This window comes from Sinocyclocheilus grahami, unplaced genomic scaffold, assembly GCF_001515645.1.
Source record: "Sinocyclocheilus grahami isolate Dianchi unplaced genomic scaffold, SAMN03320097.WGS_v1.1 scaffold832.1, whole genome shotgun sequence".
In the NCBI taxonomy this organism is placed as follows: domain Eukaryota; kingdom Metazoa; phylum Chordata; class Actinopteri; order Cypriniformes; family Cyprinidae; genus Sinocyclocheilus; species Sinocyclocheilus grahami.
In genome coordinates this window covers 94,489-106,694 of record NW_015506011.1, presented here as the reverse complement: position 1 = coordinate 106,694, position 12,206 = coordinate 94,489, and the positions used below count along the sequence as shown (strand labels likewise).

At 37.1% G+C, this 12,206-nt stretch overlaps 1 protein-coding gene across 1 annotated transcript in view; it reads right to left on the bottom strand.

Moving 5' to 3' along the window:
* Window positions 1-12,206, bottom strand: part of LOC107562661 (myosin phosphatase Rho-interacting protein-like) — a 59,170-nt gene that overhangs the window by 27,230 nt on the left and 19,734 nt on the right. Inside the window, exons 4-7 of the mRNA XM_016247344.1 lie at window positions 9,994-10,078; window positions 7,210-7,405; window positions 5,315-5,702; window positions 2,620-2,728 (exon numbers count right to left, since the gene is read on the bottom strand). Coding sequence (XP_016102830.1) covers window positions 2,620-2,728; window positions 5,315-5,702; window positions 7,210-7,405; window positions 9,994-10,078 — 778 coding nt within the window. The remainder of the gene's footprint in view (window positions 1-2,619; window positions 2,729-5,314; window positions 5,703-7,209; window positions 7,406-9,993; window positions 10,079-12,206) is intronic.

Here is a 12,206-nt window from a genome sequence, read left to right as displayed (position 1 = left end):
GAGTGTGTGTGAGAGAGAGAGAGTGTGTGTGTGTGTGTGAGAGTGAGTGAGTGAGTGTGTGTGTGAGAGAGAGAGTGTGAGAGAGAGTGAGTGAGTGTGCGTGTGAGAGAGAGAGAGAGAGTGTGTGAGAGAGAGTGTGTGAGTGTGTGAGAGAGAGAGTGTGAGTGTGTGAGAGAGTGAGTGAGTGTGTGAGAGAGTGAGTGAGTGTGTGAGAGAGTGAGTGAGTGTGTGAGAGAGTGAGTGAGTGTGTGAGAGAGTGAGTGAGTGTGTGAGAGAGTGAGTGAGTGTGTGAGAGAGTGAGTGAGTGTGTGAGAGAGTGAGTGAGTGTGTGAGAGAGTGAGTGAGTGTGTGAGAGAGTGAGTGAGTGTGTGAGAGAGTGAGTGAGTGTGTGAGAGAGTGAGTGAGTGTGTGAGAGAGTGAGTGAGTGTGTGAGAGAGTGAGTGAGTGTGTGAGAGAGTGAGTGAGTGTGTGAGAGAGTGAGTGAGTGTGTGAGAGAGTGAGTGAGTGTGTGAGAGAGTGAGTGAGTGTGTGAGAGAGTGAGTGAGTGTGTGAGAGAGTGAGTGAGTGTGTGAGAGAGTGAGTGAGTGTGTGAGAGAGTGAGTGAGTGTGTGAGAGAGTGAGTGAGTGTGTGAGAGAGTGAGTGAGTGTGTGAGAGAGTGAGTGAGTGTGTGAGAGAGTGAGTGAGTGTGTGAGAGAGTGAGTGAGTGTGTGAGAGAGTGAGTGAGTGTGTGAGAGAGTGAGTGAGTGTGTGAGAGAGTGAGTGAGTGTGTGAGAGAGTGAGTGAGTGTGTGAGAGAGTGAGTGAGTGTGTGAGAGAGTGAGTGAGTGTGTGAGAGAGTGAGTGAGTGTGTGAGAGAGTGAGTGAGTGTGTGAGAGAGTGAGTGAGTGTGTGAGAGAGTGAGTGAGTGTGTGAGAGAGTGAGTGAGTGTGTGAGAGAGTGAGTGAGTGTGTGAGAGAGTGAGTGAGTGTGTGAGAGAGTGAGTGAGTGTGTGAGAGAGTGAGTGAGTGTGTGAGAGAGTGAGTGAGTGTGTGAGAGAGTGAGTGAGTGAGTGTGCGTGTGAGAGAGAGTGAGTGTGCGTGTGAGAGAGAGAGAGAGTGTGTGAGAGAGAGTGTGTGAGAGTGAGTGAGTGTGTGAGAGAGTGAGTGAGTGAGTGTGCGTGTGAGAGAGAGAGAGAGAGAGAGAGAGAGAGAGAGAGAGAGAGAGAGAGAGAGAGAGAGAGAGAGAGAGAGAGAGAGAGAGAGAGAGAGAGAGAGAGAGAGAGAGAGAGAGAGAGAGAGAGAGAGAGAGAGAGAGAGAGAGAGAGAGAGAGAGAGAGAGAGAGAGAGAGAGAGAGAGAGAGAGAGAGAGAGAGAGAGAGAGAGAGAGAGAGAGAGAGAGAGAGAGAGAGAGAGAGAGAGAGAGAGAGAGAGAGAGAGAGAGAGAGAGAGAGAGAGAGAGAGAGAGAGAGAGAGAGAGAGAGAGAGAGAGAGAGAGAGAGAGAGAGAGAGAGAGAGAGAGAGAGAGAGAGAGAGAGAGAGAGAGAGAGAGAGAGAGAGAGAGAGAGAGAGAGAGAGAGAGAGAGAGAGAGAGAGAGAGAGAGAGAGAGAGAGAGAGAGAGAGAGAGAGAGAGAGAGAGAGAGAGAGAGAGAGAGAGAGAGAGAGAGAGAGAGAGAGTGTGTGTGCGTGTGAGAGAGAGTGTAACCTTTTGTTAAACGAAGTTTGATAAATGTTCTACATACGCTGACAATCACGAGAAACACTGTGCCATCAACAGGCTTTTCCATGCATTCACCATGGATTTACTGTAGTAACTCGAACTTCACCATGGTATTGTGGTATTGTGGTAATGTGGGATATACATTTTATTATATTATTAAAGTAGACATGTATTAAATGTATTAAATGAGTAATGAATGAATAAATAAATAAATAAAATATATATATATTTTTTTTCATATCACCCAGCCCTAGATGAAATACAAAAAAATATTTTAGGGAAAAGAACAATAACAAAAACAAAGATCCTGACAAGATGCACAGCTCTGTAAATTAACCAAACATAACAAAGAGCCATTTAAAAATAGCAACTATTAAAGAAATGTATTTGGCCCACGGCACAAGACTAAAAAAGGAAAGAGACTGTCAGGGGAATCTGAGCACATAATGGAAACTGGAAATTAATTGAGGCAAAAGGTCATGCGTGCAAGAGCCAAAAAACTGCAGAACGTTTTCTTTAGAAATCATTAGGTTTTGCTTTAAAGGGACAGTTCACCTAAAAATGAAAATTCAGTCATTATGTTGTTCCAAACCTGTATAAGTGTCTTTCTTCTGCTGAACACAAAAGCAAAGAAGAACAGTTTCTGGTCGCCATTGACTTCCAAAGTATTTTTTCCATATTAAGGAAGTCGAAGGCTACCAGCAACGGTTTGGAAACCAACATTCTTCAAATATCTTCATTCATGTTCAACAGGAGAAAGAAACTCAACACGAGTGAGTAAACGATGACAGAATGAATGCTTTTGGGTGAACCGTCCCTTTAAGATGCCGGCGTCTCAGGAAGAGCATGATTGCAGTGCCGGCTGTAAAAGCCTCAGAGTGTCTGTGAATGTGAAGACCGGGGTTTGGGACAGCATTCATTACCTCCCGCTGGAATCGTCTGGTTTCACTGCGGCCCGGCCGGACTCCAGCGCGTCTCTCGGCGTGCTCCAGCTCCAGCGCCTCCAGCTTCTCGATCACATCGGAGCGCCCGCTACGAATGCAGAAGCAGGACGAGATCTTAACAGCAGGGACTGCATAGATTTGGCTTAATCTAAATTTGCTCCACTGTTAGGTTGAGATGCTCTCCATGCTGCTCTCTGAACGTTCATATGTGCATCTTAATGCAGCTGCATGCATGACTGATCAAAACACCCTTCAGCGAGGCATTAACAGAAACACTGTTGGTTATGTCTTCAGTGAATGCAAACAGGAGGAACCAAAACGTGTCAAAATATGAAAGCAATGTCTCCCAGTGTAAACTCAGCAAACTGTACAGCTCATTTTAATTACAGGACTGCTGCTCAGTCAATGAATGCATCTAATAAATATATTATTGGAAATATCAAGTCTATGGATCTTTTGTTCTTTGCTATTTATTTTACAAAGGACAGTTTACTTGAACAATTATACTTGGGGGAAAAAATAAAGACATGTTTGCGAAATTGAGAAATTCAGTAAAGGAGTGTGTTCAAAAGCAAAAACATTTGCAACATTATAAAAACAATATATAAATTGCATATAATATATTCTATAATATTAATGTATCATATATATTTTAATATTATACTCTACGGTTTAAAAGTTTGATGTTGGTAAGATTTTTTTAACGTTTTGAAATACGTCTCTTCTGCTCAGCAAGGCTGCATTTATTTGATCAAAAATACAGTAAAAATTGTGAAATAATATTATAATGTAAAACAGCTGTTTTCTATGTGAATCTCTGTTAAACTGTAATGTATTTCTGTGATGCGCAGCTGTATTTTCAGCATCATTCCTCCAGTCTTCAGTGTCACATGATCTTCAGAAATCAGTATAATATGCTGATTATTAGAAACATTTCTGATTATTATCAATGTTGAAAACAGTCGTGCTGCACAATATTTCTGTGGAAACCGTGATACGTTGTATTTTTCAGGATTTCAGATGAACAGAAAGTTCAAAAGAACAGCGTTTATTTGAAACAGAGATCTTTTGTAACATTAGAAATGTCTTTACTGTCACTTTTGATGACTTTAATGTGTCCTTGATGAATACAAGTATCAATTGGTAGAGTATATAATGATCAATATGAACTTAAGGGGTTAAATGTGTCTCCTAGTTTTGGCATTTCCCGACATACAGACAGGAATTCAGTTCACAAAACGATGTCTGAAAATATTAAATGACTTTTTTCAAATGTTGCCCTTATTTAGGATCTGCACTGCATTGTCAGCCTCCTTAAAAGGAAGAAAGAAAGCCAGTCAGTGAGGTATTTGTGTCACATGACCGCTCACAGCCTCATTGGCTACTGGGTACAAAGTGGCACAATTCCCATAAACCCAAATTAAACCGGAGTAGAGCGCGTTCTGTACTTTCTCTATGAATTCTTCAGCGCTGCTCATCTATGCTTGTCGGGAAAAAGTGAGCTGTCTTAAGTACGTCAGAGATGCTGTTTGATGGGAGCTCCTCGACAAACACAGCAGCACTTACTTTGACAATTTAATGTAAGCTTAGAGATTCCAGTTTAATACAGGCTCAGTGCTCAGAGCGTCCTGCTTTTAACGGATCAAAAAAACATCTCGGAATCTTGCTTCGGAAAAACTGACATTGATTTAGAGGAAAAGCAGAGAAAATATAGAGCTCTTTTTACAAGTAGATAATGTGGAATGTTAAATAATAGAGTTATTTTAGTGTCAGTGAGACATATACATATTTTGAATCAGTTTATATTTTTATTTTAGTAATTTTTGTTGTGCGTTTGTCATTTTTAGCAGTTTTTGTTTATTTTATTTGTCTATATAAAACTATATAAACTCAGGATTTAAACAGGCATTATTTATGTCCATATAATTTTTATTCATTTGCATTTCAGTTTTAGTTATTTTAGTACATCAAGTTAAACTAAATTAGGTAAGTTTTTTATATTTTATTATATTTCGGTTGCCATTTATTCAAGAAACAATTTTTCTTCTCTGTCTTGGTTAACTAAAATAAACCTGCAAATCCCAGATTTCTTTTAAAATATGAGATTGTACTGAAACTGTAACTTAAATAATTTTCTTTACTTAATTATAATAAAAAAAATTGTACTGCTAATTGTAACAAATACTTTTAAGTAATTTATTTATCTTTAAAATAATAATTTAAAAAAACATTTAAAAAGATTACAGTTATTGGCACAATTTTAGTTATCTATTTTTTATTATAATTTTAATTTATTATATACACTGGGGTGGGAAAATTGTAATTGTTCAGTATTTTGTATTTTAATAAATTATTACATTTGTTAAATTGTATGAATTCTACTGATTAAACTTTATAATTATTAAAACGAAACTAAACCATGAGAAGAAAAACACGGAATTTGGGTTGTGTTGTTCTTTTGGAGAATATAATAAAATGTATCAAAAAATAGAATTTGGAAAAACCGTTGATAATGTTTACTGACTGTTTACAGCAGGGCGCCGATGTAACAATTCTGTAATCTCCATGATTCCATGTCAAAAGCATGTTGCAAAACACTTTCTGCCTAATAAGGCGCACGTGGTTTTATCCCTGATATACGCCTTAGAAGGAGGCGCAGAGAGCGAGTGTTCACCTTCTCTCCGGGCTGAACACAGACTCCTGTCTCTCCGGGCTGCGCAGACGGCTCCGTTTCTCAGGCTTGCGGTTCTCTGCGTCTCCGCGGCGGGACAGAGAGGTGCTGCCGCTGGCATCCGAGTCCAGAGAGCTCATGGAGCCGCTGATGTGGGAACCGTTGGACAGCAGGCTGCTGCCTGATGGGAAGGGGTCGCTGGGTGCAGGGGACAGGCAGCGCGGGACGCCCCCCATCTCTGTGCTGTGCCGGCTGGACGAGCTGCCCGCGGGCGACAGGGGGTCATGAGAGGGCTGGGAAACAGCCGAGTGGAAGAAGAGCCCGCTCCGATCCACCTCGTCCCCGTTCACAGAGCTCTGATCCGAGCACCGGCTCACCATCGAGCCCTCACCTGTAGAGTGCAATGGAGAACAGTGACTTCAGGCGGGGTTTTAGCCAGACTAATGTGTATCTGAACTAGGCCTGTCAATTATGGCTGAGAAATTGCCCCCAAAAGATCATTAAAGTGTTAGATGAGCAGAAAAAAGCAACTTTAGAAAGAAATATTTTGATTGAGCATTGCATAAATGTGACCCTGGACAACAAAACCAGTCATAAGCGCCATTTGGCTGAGATACAACTATTTGAAAATCTGGAATCTGAGGGAGCAAAAAAATCTAAATATTGAGAAAATCATCTTTAAAGTTGTTCAAATGAAGTTCTTAGCAATGCATATTACTAATCAAACATTAAGTTTTTATATATTTACGGTAGGAGATTTACAAAATATCTTCATGGAACATGATCTTTACTTAATATCCTAATGATTTTTGGCATAAAAGAGAAATGTATAATTGTGACCCATACAATGTATTGTTGGCTATTGCTACAAATATCCCCCAGCGACTTAACACTGCTTCTGTGCTGCAGGCTCACAAATAATGATAATAAATGTGCTTTTTTTTTTATGAAATGATGCTCTAAATAGGAAACTAAAAGTGTCAGTAGGTGCCGGGTAAATCTTAATGAGTGAGTCATTGAATCATTCATTCAACCGATTCGTTCAAACAGCTGATTCATTCAGAAATGAAGCAAGTGACTGTTCTTATGAAAGAATCACTGACTCGCTCGATTCATTCAGTGAGGAATCACCGCTGTGTGTTGATCAGACTCTCGACAGTTCTACTGTGGCGTAGATTGGAACTATTTTCGTTTGCAAAATCGAGTAATAATGATAATATTGTGTCTAAAATTTTACGCAATATTATCTTCTTGTTTACTGAACTGTTGTATAAATCAGTGGTGCAGATATTGGGGAGAAACGGCACTCTTGCTGGTGTGACATTGCTGAACTATATCATATGATATAAACATAAGAGGGTGATTTTTGTGCTCATATCTTGAATTTTAGGCTCATATGTGTCCCTGCAGCACAAAAGCAGTGTTAAGTCGCTGGGGGATATTTGTAGCAATAGCCAACAATACATTGTATGGGTCACAATTATACATTTCTCTTTTATGCCAAAAATCATTAGGATATTAAGTAAAGATCATGTTCCATGAAGATATTTAGTAAATATCCTACCGTAAATATATCAAAACTTAATGTTTGATTAGTAATATGCATTGCTAAGAACTTCATTTGAACAACTTTAAAGATGATTTTCTCAATATTTAGATTTTTTTGCACCCTCAGATTCCAGATTTTCAAATAGTTGTATCTCGACCAAATATTGTCCTATCCTAACAAACCATACATCAGTGGAGAGATTATTTATTCAGCTTTCAGATGATGCATAAATCTCAATTTCATCATGATTTCATCAGACTGCATCAGTGTGAGATGACAGACAGCTCTGGATGAGGCGCTGCGTTAAACGCCTTAATCGTTTTAACTCGTTTAATCACACCAAACTAACCGGTTAAACCGACAGCGCTAGTCTGGATGACATCCACACCTGCAGAGGGCAGTGGTGAGCCGAGAGGCGGCATCTCGCTCCACGTCTGGGACACCTCCGCCTCTCTGCTTGGCCATGTGATGGAACTGCAGTCTGGCGTCTTCTCTGCTTCTGGGATGCCCGAGCCGGTCACTGCTACCTTCGCTGGGCCTGGTTCCTGAAATCAAACATATAACATCCACGGTTTCATCACTCGCCGTTTGTTTCCATTAAAATGTGGACGTGGAAAATGGAATTTGTGACCTGTGCAAAATGAGTCGGATCTGGATATACACTACCGGTCAAAAGTTTGAGATCAGAACGATTTTTTATATTTTTTTACAGGAGTCTCTTCTGCTCATCAAGGCTGCATTTATTTGATCAAAAATACAGGAAAAATTTAATATTGTGAAATATTATTATAATGTAAACCAGCTGTTTTCTCTGTGAATCTCTGTTAAACTGTAATGTATTTCTGTGATGTGCAGCTGTATTTTCAGCATCATTCCTCCAGTCTTCAGTGTCACATGATCTTCAGAAATCAGTATAATATGCTGATTATTACAGTTGTGCTGCTTAATATTTTTTTGTAACCTGTGATACTTTTTTCAAAAAGTTAAAAAGAAGAGCATTTATTTAAAATATAAATATTTTCTAATAATATACACTACCGTTCAAAAGTTTGGGGTCAGTACATTTATATTCTTTCTTTTTTTTTTTAAAGAAATTTAAACTTTTATTCAGCGAGGATGTGTTAAATTGATCAGAAGTGATAGCAAAGATTTATATTGTTAGAAAAGATTTATATTTTGAATAAATGCTGTTCTTTTTAACTTTTTGAAAAAAGTATCACAGGTTACAAAAAAATATTAAGCAGCACAACTGTAATAATCAGCATATTATACTGATTTCTGAAGATCATGTGACACTGAAGACTGGAGGAATGATGCTGAAAATACAGCTGCACATCACAGAAATACATTATATTTTAAAAGATATTAAAATAGAAACCATTATTTTATATTGTAATAACATTTTGCAAGATTACCGTTCTTTTCTGTATTTTTGATCAAATAAACACAGCCTTGATGAGCAGAAGAGGCTTCTTTAGAAACAGTATAACTCTCACTGATCCCACACTTCTGACCGGTGGTGTACACAGATTACAGTATTTCTCTCTTGTCGAGTATTCACACAAACATATGTCTTAATTACTGTGCCAACAGTTAACCAAACGCTCACTTATTAACTATAATAATACATTTACATTTATGCTAAATGCATAGTTATCTAAAGTATTTGGTAACACTTTACAATAAGGTGTCATTTGTTAACATTAGTTAATGTATTAACTAACAATGAACAATACATGTTACAGTATTTATTCATCTCTGTTAATGTTAATGAAAAAACTTATTCATTGTTTGTAATGATGACTAATGTTAACAAATACAACTTTTGATTTTAATAATGCATTAGTAAATGTTGAAATTAACATGAACTAAGATGAATAAATGCTGTAGTTCATGCTTAGTTCATGTTAACTACTGTTAACTAATTAACTTTATTGTAAAGTCTTACCAACTTTTATTTTTTTTACAAAAAAAACTGCATGTGCTAAATGCATATATGTTTATTAAAACATTATTTAGTTTTAATATGAACCGTAAACCACTGTTGTGCAGCACTTTATTTGCCAAACTGAAAGAAACTGGTCAAAATTAATTTGATTACAATTTTCATCGATTAAACTGTTAAAGCTTTATGCATTCATTTGATTACCAGCATTTTTAGTAATAAAACTGTATTCAATAATACAACACAGAATCAAGACAAATCTAAAACGGACAACAGAATTTCTGAAATAAATCAATAAAATAAAACACCTAATTTTTGAATTAATAGAATACATATGGGTCAAAGACGAAAAAGGGTTTAAGCATAAAAACAATAAGTGTAATACTGCTTTAAATTGTTGTTGTTTTTAACAACAAAAATTTAAAAGTTTTCTGTTTAATTTAATTGCAATTTTGTTTTTCTTTTTCTGAGCAAAAAATAAATATGATACATTTTCCCCTGATTTTCAGAAGAGAGCCACTAAAATATCATTCAGTGTAACAATCTCGTCAGGCGTATTTACAACAAAAATCAATTTATGACACATTAAAAGACTAATTACTTTCACCCCAAACACTAATTAGTTGTAATTCTACATTTTTTAAATGTGCCACTATCCTAGCTTTTGCCCATTTGTCAGTAATCGTTTTTTACTCATTTAAAACACAATAAAATTTAATATGCTCCTTTATTCTTTTATATATTTTAATATGTACGCGTCAGAATAAGCATGCTGTTTGAATTTTTACATAAATACCGTGTTACACTGAATGACAATGTAACATTATTCTCCAAAAACTTATTTGAATCCTTAAAAGTAGACACTTTACTTAGAGTTAATGTGCTTTCTATCGACATAAAACCACTTTTGTACATTTCTTTTGATGCGGACATCTTAACGTTTTTGACCCATTATTAATTTGTTACAATTTTGTGAATTCTATTGATTAGGCGTCCTTTTTGATTATTAACAATGTAATAAAACCACTGAAACCGAACAATCCAGAAAAGTCAAAACGGAAAAAACACAGAATTCTGTTTGAATTCGGGTTTAAATAAAATGGAATTCGGTACAAACAACACAGATTTCATAGCGCAATAGAAGCAGAGCTGATGACTAATATTACAGCAGGCTGCAGTGTAAAGTACCTGTGAGGTTGCTGGCTCCACTTTGCGCTTCTTCTTTTGATTTTGCTTGTTGGTTCTGGGATAAACCACAAGCTGTTCACTCCATCTGGTGAAAGACAGGAGAGGTCACGATCATCACTGACTTCAGCTGGGAAAATGCCTGTTATTGACTTCTTGCATCATTGACAAACTCCTGTACAGCTGCTTTGACACGATCTGTATTGGATGAAGCGCTATACAAATGAAGAGTTCATTTGCAAAAACCGATAACTCCATTCTTTTTTTTTTTGAGGAATCACGTTTATTTTTAATTGTGCATTCCAAGTAATATCAATCAAACTGCAGTTGGGTTGTTTTGATTAAGTAATAATAACGTAAACAAAGACAGGTAATTTACAAAATTAAAGTTCATTGAAAGTATGTGTTTTTTTTTACATATTAAAGGTTTGTTTTATAGCAAAAGCAGATAACTCCACATTTAATGTTTTAGAGTTTGAAACACACTGGTTGAATCTTTGTAATCTCCTCAGATGATAATGTAGACGCCTGACAAACGTTGTTGTTGTTGTGATCATAAACTGTATGGATGTGAACACACAGAGCTTTTCCTCACCGTTGTAATGCGTTGTTTATTTAATTCTAACAAAAAAGTTCTGGTTAAAAACAACCCAAAATTAAAAATATTTTGCTTATAATTTCTGCACAGGAGAGACTTGGTGTCGTTTCCAAACAAAAGGAAATATATCGGTATCGGCCAAAAATCCAATATCGTGCATCCCTAGTAAAAATATATGTTGTGATCTATATTTGAATCATTGACCCAAACCGTCTTTGTCACTGAACCTCACTGTCTGCGTTTTCTGCTGAAGTAGCTTGTTATAGAGCAACAGTTTCTGAGTAAACACGTACGTCACCGATATATTCCTCATATCATTAAATCAGTGCTGCAGCAGCCGTGATCGTTACTGTAGTGCTGAAGCCATTGTTCCCTGACGCTCCAGTCCAGCCAAACACGTCAAACATGCCTTTATTTACATCCGTCACCCTGCTGTGCTTTGAGAGGCATTAAAGCTGTACTGGAGCCACACCGGACCCCTGCAGCTGGTCTAATGACTGAGCAGATATATTACGGTCCCTTATCACCAATAAGAACACTCAGAGAGCTCTTCAATGACCTCAACAGCTCAGGACTGTAACCTGTACGTTCCCTCATGCAACCGTGTGTTCTCATCCATGCACTGTACATGGGTGCTTTACACGGGTCAACATATATGCACAAACCAGTCAAAGGTTTAGGGGTCAGTAAGGTTGTTTTTGGAAAGATTAATACTTTTATTCAGCAAGGACGCATTGATTAAAAGTGACAAAAACATTTACAATGTTACAAAAGATCTCTATTTCTTCTGAACTTTGTTCATCTGTGAATCCTGAAAAATAAAATGCAACAGTTTCCACAAAAATATTGTGCAGCACGACTGTTTTCAACATTGATAATAATCAGAAATGTTTCTAATAATCAGCATATTATACTGATTTCTGAAGATCATGTGACACTGAAGACTGGAGGAATGATGCTGAAAATACAGCTGCACATCACAGAAATACATTACAGCTTAACAGAGATTCACTTAGAAACAGCTGTTTTACATTCTAATAATATTTAGACATTTTTACTGTGTTTTTGATCAGATAAATACAGCCTTGCTGAGCAGAAGAGACTTCTATCAAAAACATCAAATAAAAATAAAGAACTCTTACTGACCCCAAACTTTCAAATGATATTGTATAAAGAAAAGTGTGCATGTTTTCACAATTTTAAAATCAACTTTTTGACTTCATTTGTCTATCGTAAATGATCCTCTGGTGTCGCATGATTTATTTTTTAAGAATGTGAACTATGATCTCATTTAGTCTCAATTCTCATGAGGTCATAAAACTGCATGTATAAAAAAAAACTAAATCTGAAGACTTGAAACACTGTGCATGTGGTCCTTTCTTGTCGTTTTGGAGCTTGAAAACGTAAGCCAAACAGGTTTGGAATGATATGAGGATGAGTATATAATGGCATCATTTTGGGTGAACTGCTTCTTTAAAGCAGCGGTTCCCAAACTGGGGAGCGCGAGAGAATGATTGTGATGATCTGTGTGCAAACATGAGGCCCATCCTTCTCACTAAAAAAGGGTAGTAAGTTATAGTATTCTTAAATATTCTTTTTTATTAATAACTGAAATGTT